At 41.3% G+C, this 14412-nt stretch overlaps 1 protein-coding gene across 1 annotated transcript in view; it reads left to right on the forward strand.

The window, feature by feature from the left end:
• Nucleotides 1-14412, forward strand: part of BRCA2 (BRCA2 DNA repair associated) — a 147597-nt gene that overhangs the window by 31337 nt on the left and 101848 nt on the right. The window contains 4 exon segments of the mRNA XM_030202403.1: nt 1259-1367; nt 11858-12301; nt 13138-13737; nt 13740-14410. Coding sequence (XP_030058263.1) covers nt 1259-1367; nt 11858-12301; nt 13138-13737; nt 13740-14410 — 1824 coding nt within the window.

The raw sequence follows: 14412 nt of genomic DNA on the forward strand, positions 1-14412 counted from the left end.
TGTGTTCTGTTCTAGCTCTGTCCCCTTTGCTAGGAATATCCATGATCTTCTGTTTCCCTCATGTTTCCTCCAGCAAAAGGTGCCAGGATACAAGAGTCTCTCTAGTTATGTCTTCACAGACTCACTAAATATTGATTCCTCCGTCTTTCTCCTTGCTATCTTTGATCTGCTTGCAGAGACCAGTCTGATTGGCTTTCAGCAGGTCAGAGAGTAGATGTATGAACAAAGTTTCTCTTGTTTTCCTCATTACTTTTTTCTACCCGTCAGTTAACCTTGTAGTTTATGATTGGCAGCAGCAACAGGTAACCTAAGTTTAGATAGAAAGCATTCAACATGAAAACAACTTATGTTGCCTAGTTAACAAACAATGCAGAAGTTCTCAACCCAGTCCTCGGGGCTATAGTAATACTCCTTGTATTCTTTCCTGCGGATGGAGCAGAGCCAGGATCAGCACTTGCACGTATTTTATAAAATATATGCATATGTGCAGATTCTTACTTGCACAAGTACCTGAATATATGTAAACCGCTTTGAATGTAGTTGCAAAAACCTCAGAAAGGCGGTATATCAAGTCCCATTTTCCTTATCAGAGCAGGAGCTTTTGGAGAGGCAATTTTATAAAGGAATATAGGAGCATATGTTGCCTTTTATGGCAGTCATACAACCAACATAAACCAACCCAACACTGAACTCTAATTTATAAGGATTTAAATGTTTGTAAAGTAAGCAAGCTCATATAGGTTATATAGAAGACCTCAGTGGCAACTTGTTTCGCAAGGGCAACTCTACCCTTGGCTCGCCTGACTCCTCATCGGTCTGCAATATTATTTAAAGTTTTCTGAGATATATTTGTATCAACTTATAATCATATTTTCACACATTTATAGTTTTGCTTAAAACACAAGCTTAATGCTACTTATAAGTTAGAGTTGGTGATTGGGTTGGTTTATGCCTTTTATAAGATACTGTGCCTGAGTTCCTTGACCACCTAGGCCCATTCTTATCAGGTACTCTCCTAGTGAATGCTCATTGCTTTTGTCCTGTCTACTGCAGATGAGCAGTTCCAAGAATTACTTGATATTGTTCTGATGCTAGTAGTGACTAAAGTCTGGTTTGAGTGAATGGTCTGGCTAGTCAATTGGAAACTGATTCACATTGTATAGTATTTATTAAATATGAAAGTATTGCCCACTGATGAAGAAATAAGTTGTTGATAAGTTGTTGTTGTGTTCTTCTTCTACTTTGCTTGATTTTACAGGTTGTAAATAGTCTTTTCTCTAAGCATAAGGAAAGTACTGAGAATGACATTATTACATCAAAATCTAAGAGGGAAAATCTAAATGCAGAATATGACATGAAGAACCAAGGTAAATCTGCAGTACACATTACCTATAAATGGCACTGTTTCTCGGCAAAACAATTTTGCTACAGATTAGTCTAATAGGGGTGTGCAAACAAAAAAGGTTATTTAGTTTCTATGTCATTTCTGTGTTTTTTTGTTTGTTTCAGGGCAGTTTGTTTAATAGCATACATTGTAAATGCACAGTTTTTTTATAGACCCGTACTTAGTGCTTCAACAAATGCCTATTGAAGCAATAGTGCACACTGTATATGGGAAAAACCTGACATTTCAGGTTTTATACAGTTGTGTTGGTTTTAAAATAACATTCGGGACTATATATATATATATATAATATATATTTTTTTTTTAAGTCAACTATGGCCAGCTAAGTTAGCCCTGGATATTCAGTGCCGGGCCATGGTGTGGCTTGGAGGAGTGGCCTAATGGTTAGTGCAGCGGACTTTGATCCTCTAGGAACAGAAAAAAGTGCATGCTTATAATGTGTGATTGTTCTCCACCTTGAACGTGATGGTTAAACAGATTATGAATGCCAGAATTAAATATCTAGGGCCAACTGTTCCAGTGCTAGCCACCGAGTTTATGCAGGTCCTGGAAAGCAGGAATGGCTCCTGGATGGTTAAGTAGCGTTAAGTGCCTAACCGCAGATACTGAGTAGGAGATAACCAGTTATCACCCACTGAATATCCACGGTTATAGCAGGCCTATCTCTGACCACTAAAAAGTTAAAAGTGAATATCAGCATAGCTAATTAAGGGGCTCTTTTACTAAGCCACGTAAGCGTCTATGTGCGCCCAAGGCACGACAGTTCTGAGTTACCTCCTGGATACCATGTGACCCTTGCGGTAATTTCATTTTTTCATGCATGCCGAAAAGTATTTTTATTTTCTGGCGCGGGCGGTAATCGGCATTTTATGCGCACAGACCATTACCACCCGGTTAGCGCATGAGACCTTACTGCTAGGTCAATGGCTGGTCGGTAAAGTCTTAGACCTAAAATGGACGCACAGCAATTTTATTTTGCCGCATGTCCATTTTTTGGCAAAAATTTTAAAAAGGCATTTTTTACAGATGTGCTGAAAGATGATTCTGCGCACGCCCAAAACACTCGTCTACACTACCGCAGGCCATTTTTCAGCATGCCTTAGTAAAAGGGCCCCCTAATGTTTTAGCGGCCAAGATAAACCCGGATATTCAGTGCCAGTCGCTAGATATGGCCCGGCATTAAATATCCAGGATTAACGCTGGCTGCAGACAACAAATGCACTGTCCACCACTAGCTGAATATCGGACCCTATATGTTAATGTAAATGCTAACATTTCCACTTGCTTGAGAGTGTGAATGTTGCGGATTTGTGGTAGTATTTTATAGTTACACAAAACAAGCAGAAGTATCCCCTTAACTAGCCACAACAAAATGTGAAAAAAAGAAAAAAGTAGGGGTCAGACCAATTGTATTTCCAAACAGTAGGCATGCTTTGATTGGCATGTTTTGCTTGGTGATGCTCCTTTTCTCGGCATTGCTTATGCTGTACCTCTGAATTTCTTAGCCTATTATTTACTGTGTTCATCATCAGTGGCTGAGACAATTTGTTTGACTCCTGAGGCAGGTGCAGTTAGCACTGAAGAGCAGGACTGCGTTGAGTCTGTTTTTAATAATCTACTGTTTGGAAATACATTCCATATCATCATGCTGATCAATCATAGACTAGTGGGTTGTGACCATCTACCAGCAGGTGGAGATAGAGAGCAATCCTTTTGCCTCCCTATATGTGGTCATGTGCTGCCGGAAACTCCCCAGTATGTTCTCTATCTCAGCAGGTGGTGGTCACACACAGCAGCAGCTCTGGCTAGGTCTCCAGGCCTAATTCTTAGGTTTTGTTGAGTACCTGGGGTTGAGGGCTCTTCTTGAGCAAGTGCAAACCTGGTGGTCCCATGTCCCTCCTTTCTCTCCCCCCTCCCGCTGGCTCCGTTAAAAAAAAAAAAAAAATTTTGGACGTCCTTTAAGGGCGTTTATTTCAACGTTTAGATCAGCGTTTATTGCAGCTGCTCACTGGGACAACCGGTTTGTTACAGCTCTGAGCAAGGAGCAGGTAATCTTTACCTTTTGTAGCGGGCAGGGGATTCCCGATCGTCTCCATGTGCTTATGGCGTCGGAGGGCGAGGGCACGAAGAATCGCTCCCCGGACCGCGTGTGTGCGTCTAGCGGGGATGCGGGGGTTTCAAAGCCTGAATCGCCTTTTGTGGGCGTCAGTTTAGAGCCCGGTCAGTGTCCTGGTTCTTCCTCCGTGTGGCGGTTTTTTCCGCCTTAAGCGCCCATCCCCCGCTGCTCGGCCCCCCCCCCCCCCCCCCCCCCCCATTTTGGCCGGCCACTATGCTCGGACGGCTTCTTCTTGGGCCGCCCTCGAGGTGGGAGACGTTAATGCTATGGTTGCCCTTGATTCGGGCGACGGCAAGAAAGCGGCAAAAGTTAAGCGCCGTTCTTCCCATGCGGCTCCTCGGAGTTTCGCGCCGGACGCCATTTTGGATGTGCAGCATGTTTCTCCCCCACTCTTGGCGAGCGCCGGTTGAGTGTGCGTCTAGGGCCGTGGCCCAGGCTGCAGAAGTGCACAGTCTGGGGAGTTTCTCCCCTGAGTTCATTTTGCTGCTGCATCAGGCTTTCTTATGCAAAACCCCCTACGTTTTTCTTTTTTTTTTTTAACAGTATTTTGTAGTGTCTGTGTGTCTTATGAAAAAGGCAGCATCCATTCCTTTAATCTAGGCACCGTTATAAAAATTGCATTCCATGCAACCTGGAGATTCTGTTGACATCCTGTACTGACTCCTGATCTTTGGAGATCAGATTAAAGATCGTGGGAAGGAGGGAAGTGGTCAATAATCTTTAGGACAAAAATGTTTTGTTCATGATTTCAGCACTGCAAAAGCATAAATTAGGGAAACATGGAAACCTTTTAAGAAATGGCTAGTTGGGGGGAAAATATAGGTTCTACAGGAGCAGTATCATCTGACTAATAAAGCCAACTAGAGGAGGCCTATTAGTTTAAATATTTAACCACTGGGGGATGGTTGGGGATGAGGAAATGAGACTAACAAAGGCTGCATTAGGTACCAAATTTATTATGGGACTGAAAATCTATTACTGTTAATGTCCTATATACTCGATATAAACCGAGATTTTTGACCTAAAAAGGCATCAAAAATTAAATTCGGTTTATATTTGGTCCTACGCGCTCTCCTCCCATGGCATCCAGCATTCCTCCATCCCTTCCCGTGGCAGCCATTTTCGGTATGGGGACTGCACGGGTAGGAGCATAGGGGGATCATTCCTGTCCCCAGCTCACCACTAGGGCTGTAAGGTGGGTCCAGGAGGGGCAGGGTCTTCATCTTTATAACGGTAGTAAGAGAGTGAGTAGAAGTTCCAGTTCGGGGGGAGAGAGCTGGGGGCAGAGCCAGCTGTGGCAGATTCAGGGAAGGAGAAAACTGCAGGAATGCCAGATGCTGTGAGGGAGGGAAAGAGAGAGAGGACTAGCTTTGGAATATAAACCATTGGCTTATATTAGAATTACTTTCTCCCCCCCCCCCCCTTTTTAGGGGATATTATATTGGTTAATATTGGGATGGGTTTATATTCAAGTATACAGTAAATCACTGTTTAGTAATTGATCTAGAAATGTCTATTTCTTATAGAAAAGTATGTTGCAAGCAATTTGAAGATTGTACATTGTCATGGTAGAGTGAAGATAGTGTAGCACTCTTGGTTTAAAACATAAATAATAAATAAAAACGGGCTCTTTATGCAGGTAAAGCCCTATAAAATTACAGCCCTCCCCCATACATACACACACACACACCACACATATATATATATATATATATATATATATATATATATATATTATATATATATATATATATATATACATACATACATATACATGCACTTGTACAGTGTACCACAGACCTCTAGTAGATATTATAGTATCTGATATGGTCTCCTCTTGTTCATATATCTTACATGTGCTTGTTTTTTGTTTACTATTTGCCCAACAAACTAGAACGTAGCAAAACTTAAGGCTGAAATCCACTTTTATATATTTTCACAGTTTTTCACATAACATTTAGGTGTAAAACATTTAGCATATGCAAAATGGAAGATATTATGTAGGACAAATTTCATAGATAGTGCCTTAACATTCAGTTTGCTAAATATTGCATTGTTACCGATTTTTCTTTGTGTCCCAGTCTGGGCCAAGACTGCTAGTGGTTGGAATTTGTGTTGTCCTACAGTGATAGGTTCCTTATTAGGTCAAGTGCTGTCTGCCTCTAAGTTGTTAAAATGTTATCTTTTATCTCTATACAGATTCTTATATAAGACATTCTATAAAATGACTTCTAATATCCGCTACCTACGTTCCTGTACCCGCTCCGCCGAACGCCTCTGGCGGAAATCTCGGCCCTTGCTGATTTCTTACACTTTAAGTTCATGCTGACCTCCTTCCAATCTGCTCTTTTACTTGCCAAACAGGATTATTATATCCAACTGACCAACTCTCTTGCCTCTAATCCTCGACTTCTCTTCACCACATTGAACTCTCTCCTCAAGGTGGCCCCCTCCCCCAACTCCCCCTTCACTATCTCCCTCAGACCCTTGCTGAATTCTTTCACAACAAGGTTCAAAAGATAAACCTTGCTTCTCTACCTCACTAGCTCTCCCTCCACTAGTCCGTTCCCCTCTCTCTCCTTCCCCTCATTCCCTTTCCTCCTTTCCTGAAGTTACTATTGAGGAAACTACACTTCTCCTTTCTTCCTCAAAATGTACCACCTGTTCCTCTGATCCCATTCCCACCCACCTTCTTAATGCATCTCTCCTACTCTTATTCCTTTATCTGTCACATTCTCAACCTCTCACTTTCCACTGCGACTGTCCCTGCTGCCTTTAACATGCTGTGGTCACACCTCTCCTTAAGAAGCCTTCACTTGACCCTACTTGTCCCTCTTAATTACCGACCCATCTCCCTCCTTTCCTTTTCTCTCCAAATTACTTGAGCGTGCTGTTCACCGCCGCTGCCTTGATTTCTCTCCTCACATGCTATTCTTGACCCATTACAATCTGGTTTTTGCCCTCCTCCACTCAACCGAAACTGCGCTTACTAAAGTCTCCAATGACCTATACTGGCTAAATCCAGAGGTCAATATTCCATCTCATTCTTCTTGATCTTTCCGCTGCTTTTGACACTGTCGATCACAGCATACTTCTCGATAACCCTGTCCTCACTTGGATTCCAGGGCTCTGTCCTTTCCCTGGTTCTCTTCCTACCTCTCCCTCCGCACCTTTAGTGTTCACTCTGGTGGATCCTCTTCTACTTCTATCCCTCTGCCTGTCGGCGTACCCAGGGTTCTGTTCTTGGTCCCCTCCCTTTTCTATCTACACTTCTTCCCTTGGTTCATTAATCTCATCCCAGGCTTTTCCTACCACCTCTATGCTGATGACTCCCAAATCTACCTTTCTACCCCTGATATCTCACCTTGCATCCAAACCAAAGTTTCAGCGTGCTTGTCTGACATTGCTGCCTGATGTCTCAACGCCACCTGAAATTAAATATGACCAAAACCGAGCTTCCTCATTTTCCCCCCAAACCCACCTCCCCGCTCCTCCCCGTTTTCTATTTCTGTTGATGGCTCTCTCATTCTCCCTGTCTCCTCAAGCTCGAAACCTTGGGGTCATCTTTGACTCTTCTCTCTCCTTCTCTGCTCATATCCAGCAGACCGCCAAGACCTGTCGTTTCTTTCTTTACAACATCCATAAAATCCGCCCCTTTCTTTCCGAGCACTCTACCAAAAACCCTCATCCACACCTTGTCACCTCTCGTTTAGACTACTGCAATCTGCTTCTTGCTGGCCTCCCACTTAGTCACCTCTCCCCTCTCCAGTCAGTTCAAAACTCTGCTGCCCGTCTCATCTTCGCCAGGGTCGCTTTACTCATACTACCCCTCTCCTCAAGACCCTTCACTGGCTCCCTATCCGTTTTCGCATCCTGTTCAAACTTCTTCTACTAACCTATAAATGTACTCACTCTGCTGCTCCCCAGTATCTCTCCACACTCGTCCTTCCCTACACCCCTTCCCGTGCACTCCGCTCCATGGATAAATCCTTCTTATCTGTTCCCTTCTCCACTACTGCCAACTCCAGACTTCGCGCCTTCTGTCTCGCTGCACCCTACGCCTGGAATAAACTTCCTGAGCCCCTACGTCTTGCCCCATCCTTGGCCACCTTTAAATCTAGACTGAAAACCCACCTCTTTAACATTGCTTTTGACTCGTAACCACTTGTAACCACTCGCCTCCACCTACCCTCCTCTCTTCCTTCCCGTTCACATTAATTGATTTGATTTGCTTACTTTATTTTATTTTTGTCTATTAGATTGTAAGCTCTTGAGCAGGGACTGTCTTTCTTCTATGTTTGTACAGCGCTGCGTATGCCTTGTAGCGCTATAGAAATGCTAAATAGTAGTAGTAGTAGTAGTTTGGAGCACAGAAATGAATATCAAATGGGATATGCTCAAAGCGTAACCGCATTAAACATTTCAGTTCTTTGGATTTCTCTTGAACATGGTTTTTATTTTTCTTTTGTAATAGAGCTAGAGAAAAGATGAAGAGAGGGTGTCTTGTGAAATAGATTTCGAGAATGGATTATCCTGTGCAGCCAGTCTGGCATTGAAGCAGAACATACCAAATGCCTCTGATGATGGCGATAAGCATCCAATCACATCAGATGTACTAGAAGAAGATGAGGATCTTTCACTATTTTTTCACTAGTGGTAAACCGGCAAGTTTAGAGAGATGTGAAAAATGCTAGCAAATTTATAAACACAGTGATGATAAACCATCTCAAATACCTTTCCCCATGTCAGAACAAGGTAACAAAGATGTATGTTCCAACAAGGTGAGATCACAATTGGATTCTTCTGGTAAAAGTTTATCACAAAAAAATGTTACAGAAAACATTATACAACATGAGGTTACAGAAAGCAAACCTGACAGGGAACTTATACAATCTTCTTTAACCTCTGAATGGTCGCAACTAAACCTGTCCTGGTTTGGACATAACTCAAGCAGAGGAAATGCTCAGATGTATGCCTTCATCAATCAATGTGTATAGCAGAAAAACAGAAAAAAATGTAGTTACTTCTAAAGACAGTCCTAATATAAGCACTTTGGAAGTGTTTAGTAAAGTAGAAACTGGTTCAGCAGAATTGATAAAAACGTTAAGGCATAAACACTTTAGAAACTGAGAATGAACAAATCTGAGGTACAAAAAGTGACGACATCTTTGGATCATCAAAATTCCACACCCATGAAAAATCGATGTCCAAAATGAGTTTAGATAAGAATTTGTGGACAACGTTAGTAAAGGTTTTAAGAAAAACTGTGGCCCATGAATATGATTTTAATACCTTGGAGAACAGCAAAATCTCAGGAAGCTACACAATATCCAGTGATTCTGTCCCACTTCATGCACTAGTGATGTCCATGGAGTAACATTCTCAAGAAAAGCTAAAGACACTATAGGATCAAGCCTGAAAGGGAAACATGTGCTATTTAATTTCAAAAAGCAGCCTAAAAGATGTATTTATTGTGTCGATGACTCTCTTAGCCTTCATAATGGAAACAAGTCCAAGAGTTTGTGGTCTCCTACTTATTGTGCATTATCACGTTCAAAATGTAAACCTTATTCCACAAACATTCCTGATGCAAGGAGCTGTGATCAAGGTAATTTACTGGGGTGATTGTGGTTTGGTTTTTTCTCTTTTCACATAGTTTCATATTTCAAATGGTGATAAGCGTGTTTAAATGCTTACCAGTCTGAAGGTATTCATTGCACTAAAACTGCAAAATGTATAAATTGCTATCATATCAAGTAAACATAGCAATTGAAGCATGAGACTACAAACTTGGTGTGTAGTTTGTGCTGTGGTCAGTAATACACAGTCAAACCAAATGCTTAGAAGCAACAGAATATGATGGTGGATGACTACTATGGAGTCCATCTAATAATCTATATTTTATTCCCTTCATCATACCCCACCCAGTTTCCACCTTCAACCCTTGCAGCTTCACTGCAACAAAGGGATCCTCTGTATTTGTCTCATGCATTCTTTTATTATGATGTAGACTAGATAATGTATTACCATGCTAATACCATTAATGTATGTATTAGTAAATATGGACCATTAATGGTGTTGATGCACACACAGCAGGCCTTTCAGTAAATTTAGCCCTGAGTTTCTTCTGCTGCCTGTATTTGAGAACTCTTTCATGTATTATGCTTTTCTGTAATGTACATCGTTGCCTTTTCAGCCTTATATCTTGACAATTCTAGATCAGGGTAAGCAACCTTGGTTTTTGAGGGCCGTAACCCAGTCAGGTTTTCAGGATTTTCCCTAGTGAATATGCATGAGATCTATTTGTGTGCACTGCATCCATTGCATGCAAATAGATCTCATGCATATTTATTGGGGAAATCCCAGAAAACCCGACTGAGTTGTGGCCCTCGAGGACCAAGGTTGACCACCCCTATTCTAGACCTTTCTTCCCACCAAACAATACTTGCCTATTGTGTGTCTATACCCTTTAATACCTGAATTTCCTTATCCTGCAATACCAGTTCAAATGGATAGGTTATACCCCCCTGTCAGCAGACTGGTGGAGACAGAGAACACAAACTTCTTCCAGTGACAACATCGCTGCTATGAGGAGTGGTGCAGCTCTGGAAGTTGCCAGTATTGGTGGTTTTCAACAAATGATGGCACATGCTGGGCTAGGGCCAGGAGGCTCATAGATTGCTTTGAGGGGGCATAGTTTTTTGGATGAACTTGATAATGAGCGCCAGATGCTGGTCTGTGGATCTAGTCCTGTGATTGAGCTCTCCATAGGTCTCTGTCTCAGTTGAGCTAGGGCTACCAGGGTGGGCCTTGCTGATTGTCTGAGCAAGTCCCTGATAAGTTGGAATGAACTGTTGGTCCCCTGGTTTTGCTCTTCTTGCCCTGCCTGTCTTCCTTGGATCTGGTCGCCTGGTGTATAAAGTTTTTGTTTTAGTAAAAAAAGGGGGGGAGGCCTTTAATTTTGCTGTCACTTAGTGCTGGTGAAACGTTTTGTGGCATAGGACTGCTGTGGCAGCTGAAGACTCCAGGGATCATCAAGTTCCAGGGCAGGAAAATTCCCAGTAAGTCCTGATTGCAGTCAGCACTACTGGACATGTGGGAGCCAGTGGTAGAGCAGTATGGCCACTCCTTTTCCTCAATATGGGATGCCAGGGAAATGCAGGTTATAGGGGCATATGGGAATGGTGATTGCTTCAGGCCATGTCTGGACTATGAGGCTCTTGTGGCTTTAGGCATTTGCACATTGGTGGGTGGGAATGGTGTCAATCTTAGGGAAGGAGTCTGCGTCTCTTCAGCTGCCATAGACTTCTTTCCACCTTTTGAGCCTTCATTTGTGGCAGGAGGCCAGGGTTTGAGTATGCTGGGGAATGAGGGACAGGAGGGCCTTCAGTTCTTTATAAGGCCTTCTGTAAGATGGCCGTTTTGGAGTGGGAAGGTCTGGAGGCGTTGCTCAAGGGCACTAAGGTCATGGGCAGGCTTTACTTCCTTCCCTGAGAGGACCAGATGGAACTGTTTGTTTCCCATGGTAGGTGCCTTGATCATGGTTGTGACCCAGAGGGGCCACCATTCTGGTTGAGGCAGCCCTCATAGGACAAGGTGGTGATCCTTCTAAAGCAGGCCTTTGCTTCATGATCTGTGATGTCCAGGTTGCGTTTGCTGGGCTATATCGCCTGTACTTGCTCGGGTACAACAGCTCACAATCCTAGGATCACAGAGAGCAGGCTGGGTCCACTTCAACCCCTCCTTTTCTTTCAACCCATCCCATCTTCATCCTGTCCCCTTTTCTGTGCATACGTCTGTTGTCAATTTATAGAAGGACAAGACAGCAGAACAGAAAGAAATTGTTCCACTCCCTTCTCCGGCACCTTTTTCTCTTGTTCCCTGTAGGCTACCTAAGATTTCGAGCACTGAGTAAACCATGCTTGGATCTGTCCTTTCTCTTCCCAGAGTCTGAGTCCCTGAGGGATAACCTTGAGAGCTCTCAAGTATGATCACTTATCTAACTGGGTAAAGCTGTTTAAAAAAACAACAAATCTGCTCTGTTAGGTCTATAAAATAAAAAAATAACTGGTGTGGGTGGACCAGTAGCTCCCAGCCCCTCTCCCAACAGGGAAGCATATGACCCTAAACCCGATGTGTATATACTTTAGGTCCTTAAGTTCAGTAGCCTTCGGTTGTACTGTTTCTGCTTTGTCTACACACTGCAAAATCAGATATAATATTCTTGATAACATCTTGTCAATAGCTTTTATTGTGGTTTATAAAAAAAAGTGTGATTTATTTTTTTTTTAATATTTTTATTACAGTTTTTTTTTAATTGTCTGATTGCCTTACAGATGTTTGTGGTGTTTCTGCAGATGGTGTACGTTTGTGCTCAGATACTGAGAAATATCTTGAGATCCAGAATATAAGTGCTGTTGAAATGGCTGATACGTTTAATGAATATAAATCGTTCAGTGACCAAATAAGGCACCAAGAGCTGACAAATGGTGAATTAAGAACTATTGTAAAGCAAGAGCAATTAGGAGAAAATACTTCTGCTAATTCTTCACAAGTTAGTAAACTTGTCTCTGAACAATGTGTTGATGTAAGTAACAGAATTGGTGCAACTATAAAACAAAACATTTTGGCCACTTCATATCGCTTAGCAGCAAAGCATCTCCAAAAGGAATCCAGCAAGAAGGAAATCTTAATTCGTCGCCCAAGGAAATCGCTGGGGCTTTTGAATGCCAGTGCTGATTCAACAAATACATTTCAAATGGATACTTGTGCTGATACAGGTAGAAAGAATATTTGTGATCTTTCACAAGCAAAGGAATGCTATGATCATGTAGACTCTAAACCACCTATGAGAATGAGTGATTTCCATTCTAGTTTATATGAAATCAGTCATGAAGAAAATGAGAAAAGAGCTTGTTGCTTTAAAATACTTCAGAAAAGAAATAGGTAACTTTGATTCTTTTGCAAGCTGTCTTGAGCAGTTACATTCTGGAGGTTGCAAAGAAATTACTTCGCCATGTTTTGAATTGCCATCATATACAAGTGATAGCAACTTCAAGCTAAAGACAGAAAACATAATGGATGGAAATCTTATTTCACACGAGTTAGTCATTAAACAACAAAATGGCTTTAATATATCCTCTCAGACTGATAATACCAAGGCCATGTCAGTGTCTCTACCACCTATGGATAAAGACAAAAAAATAAGTGATCACAATGAATCGGTTATTTAAATGAAATGATTCTGAAAAAACGAACTTAATAAAGGAAGGAGTCTGCAGTGAGATGTCCACAAACAATCTTTTCCATTCCCCAAAAAGATTATTGTTCTACCAGCAATGAGAAAGTAAAGCTTTTTAATCCTTTACCAAAGATCCAAGAATTATCCCAAAAGAGATCAACATATGACAGCAATAACAAGCTTTCCTTCTACAATATGGCATCAGATAACACTTCCTCTAATTCTGAAGCATGTTTCAATCAGAATTACATTTAAGAGGCATAGATGAAGAAATACAAACAAGAAGATTTATACTGTTTAAATAAAAATGTAGGCTTTAAAAACAGCATCAAATAAGCAGATAGAACTGTCTGAAAATAGCATAAGAAAGGTAAGTGATGTTTAAAGAAATTGAAGATCAGTATTTCACCAGCAAAACAGAAGTTGAAAAGGCTGCTGATAAAGAGAATTCAAATGTCTTACCTACTTTGAATGAAACCCTTTTAAATCTTCAGTTTGGCAACTTCAAAACTGCATCCAATAAACATATACAAGTCTCTAAGAATAATATCAATAAGGGCAAATTGTTGTTCAAAGAAATTGAAGACCAGTGCCTCTTGGACCTTCTCCGAGAGCAAACAGAAAGCAATTTAACTTTGACTAGGCAGGATAATGTAGTAACTCATCCAGTTGCAGAAAAGAGACTGGAAACCAGCTCCTCTTGTTCTGTTCTACAGATAAGTTATCCTGAGCCTAAGGATTTTCAGTCTAACCTAACAGTGACTTCCACTAAAGAAACAGATTTAGCTTTACAGGACATGCCTGTTAAATATTTGGCTGAATTTAAGCCAAGTCTGACAGCTAGCCAAAAAGCTGAAATTACTGAACTTTCAACCATTTTGGAGGATGCTAACAGTCAGTTTGAGTTCACACAGTTTAGAAAGAAAATTGATACAGTGACAAATGTTTCTGAAAAGGCTGAAGATTTAGAAGGAACTGCAATCTAAATAATTCTGAGGTATGGAAAGAAATTGATCTTGATGACAGCTTTAATAATGAAACCCCTATAACCAGGGACAAATTTTGTTCTGAGGAAATAGGCCTAAATACATATTCTGAAATTCACACTTCTAAGAACAAGGAGACAAATTGTATGGAGAACAATAAAGGTGAAGATAGTGAAACTAAAATATCACATGCTGGAATGCCCATTGTTACTCTGAGCAAACATGTGGATACTTTTCTACCAGAGAACAGTTCAACTAATTTTGAAGGTTTTAGATCAGCCAGTGGTAAAAAGATTAATATTACCAATGAAGTTTTGCTGGAAGCTGTGAAATTGTTCAGTGATATAAATGATGATGAAGAATCTTTTCTGAAATCTGCGTCAAAATGCTCAGCTGTTATGGCACCTCTGAATCATACAGTTTCTTCTCAAAATAATTATACGTGTCAGTTAGAAAAACATAGTTTTGTCAGTAGCTTAACTAAACAGAGTTCTAAGCACCACTCGAGTCCAAATAATAGTAACATGAAGGAGGCTGAAAAGAAGAAAAGTTTTGTGGTTCAAGAGACAATGACACTATTGATAATTGTAATGATCAATCCAGCAAAACACACAGAGTTCGTAATGTTGAACCTAAGCAATCTTCCACAAATCGCCAGCACTTG

This window comes from Microcaecilia unicolor, chromosome 4 (genome assembly GCF_901765095.1).
Source record: "Microcaecilia unicolor chromosome 4, aMicUni1.1, whole genome shotgun sequence".
Lineage (NCBI taxonomy): Eukaryota > Metazoa > Chordata > Amphibia > Gymnophiona > Siphonopidae > Microcaecilia > Microcaecilia unicolor.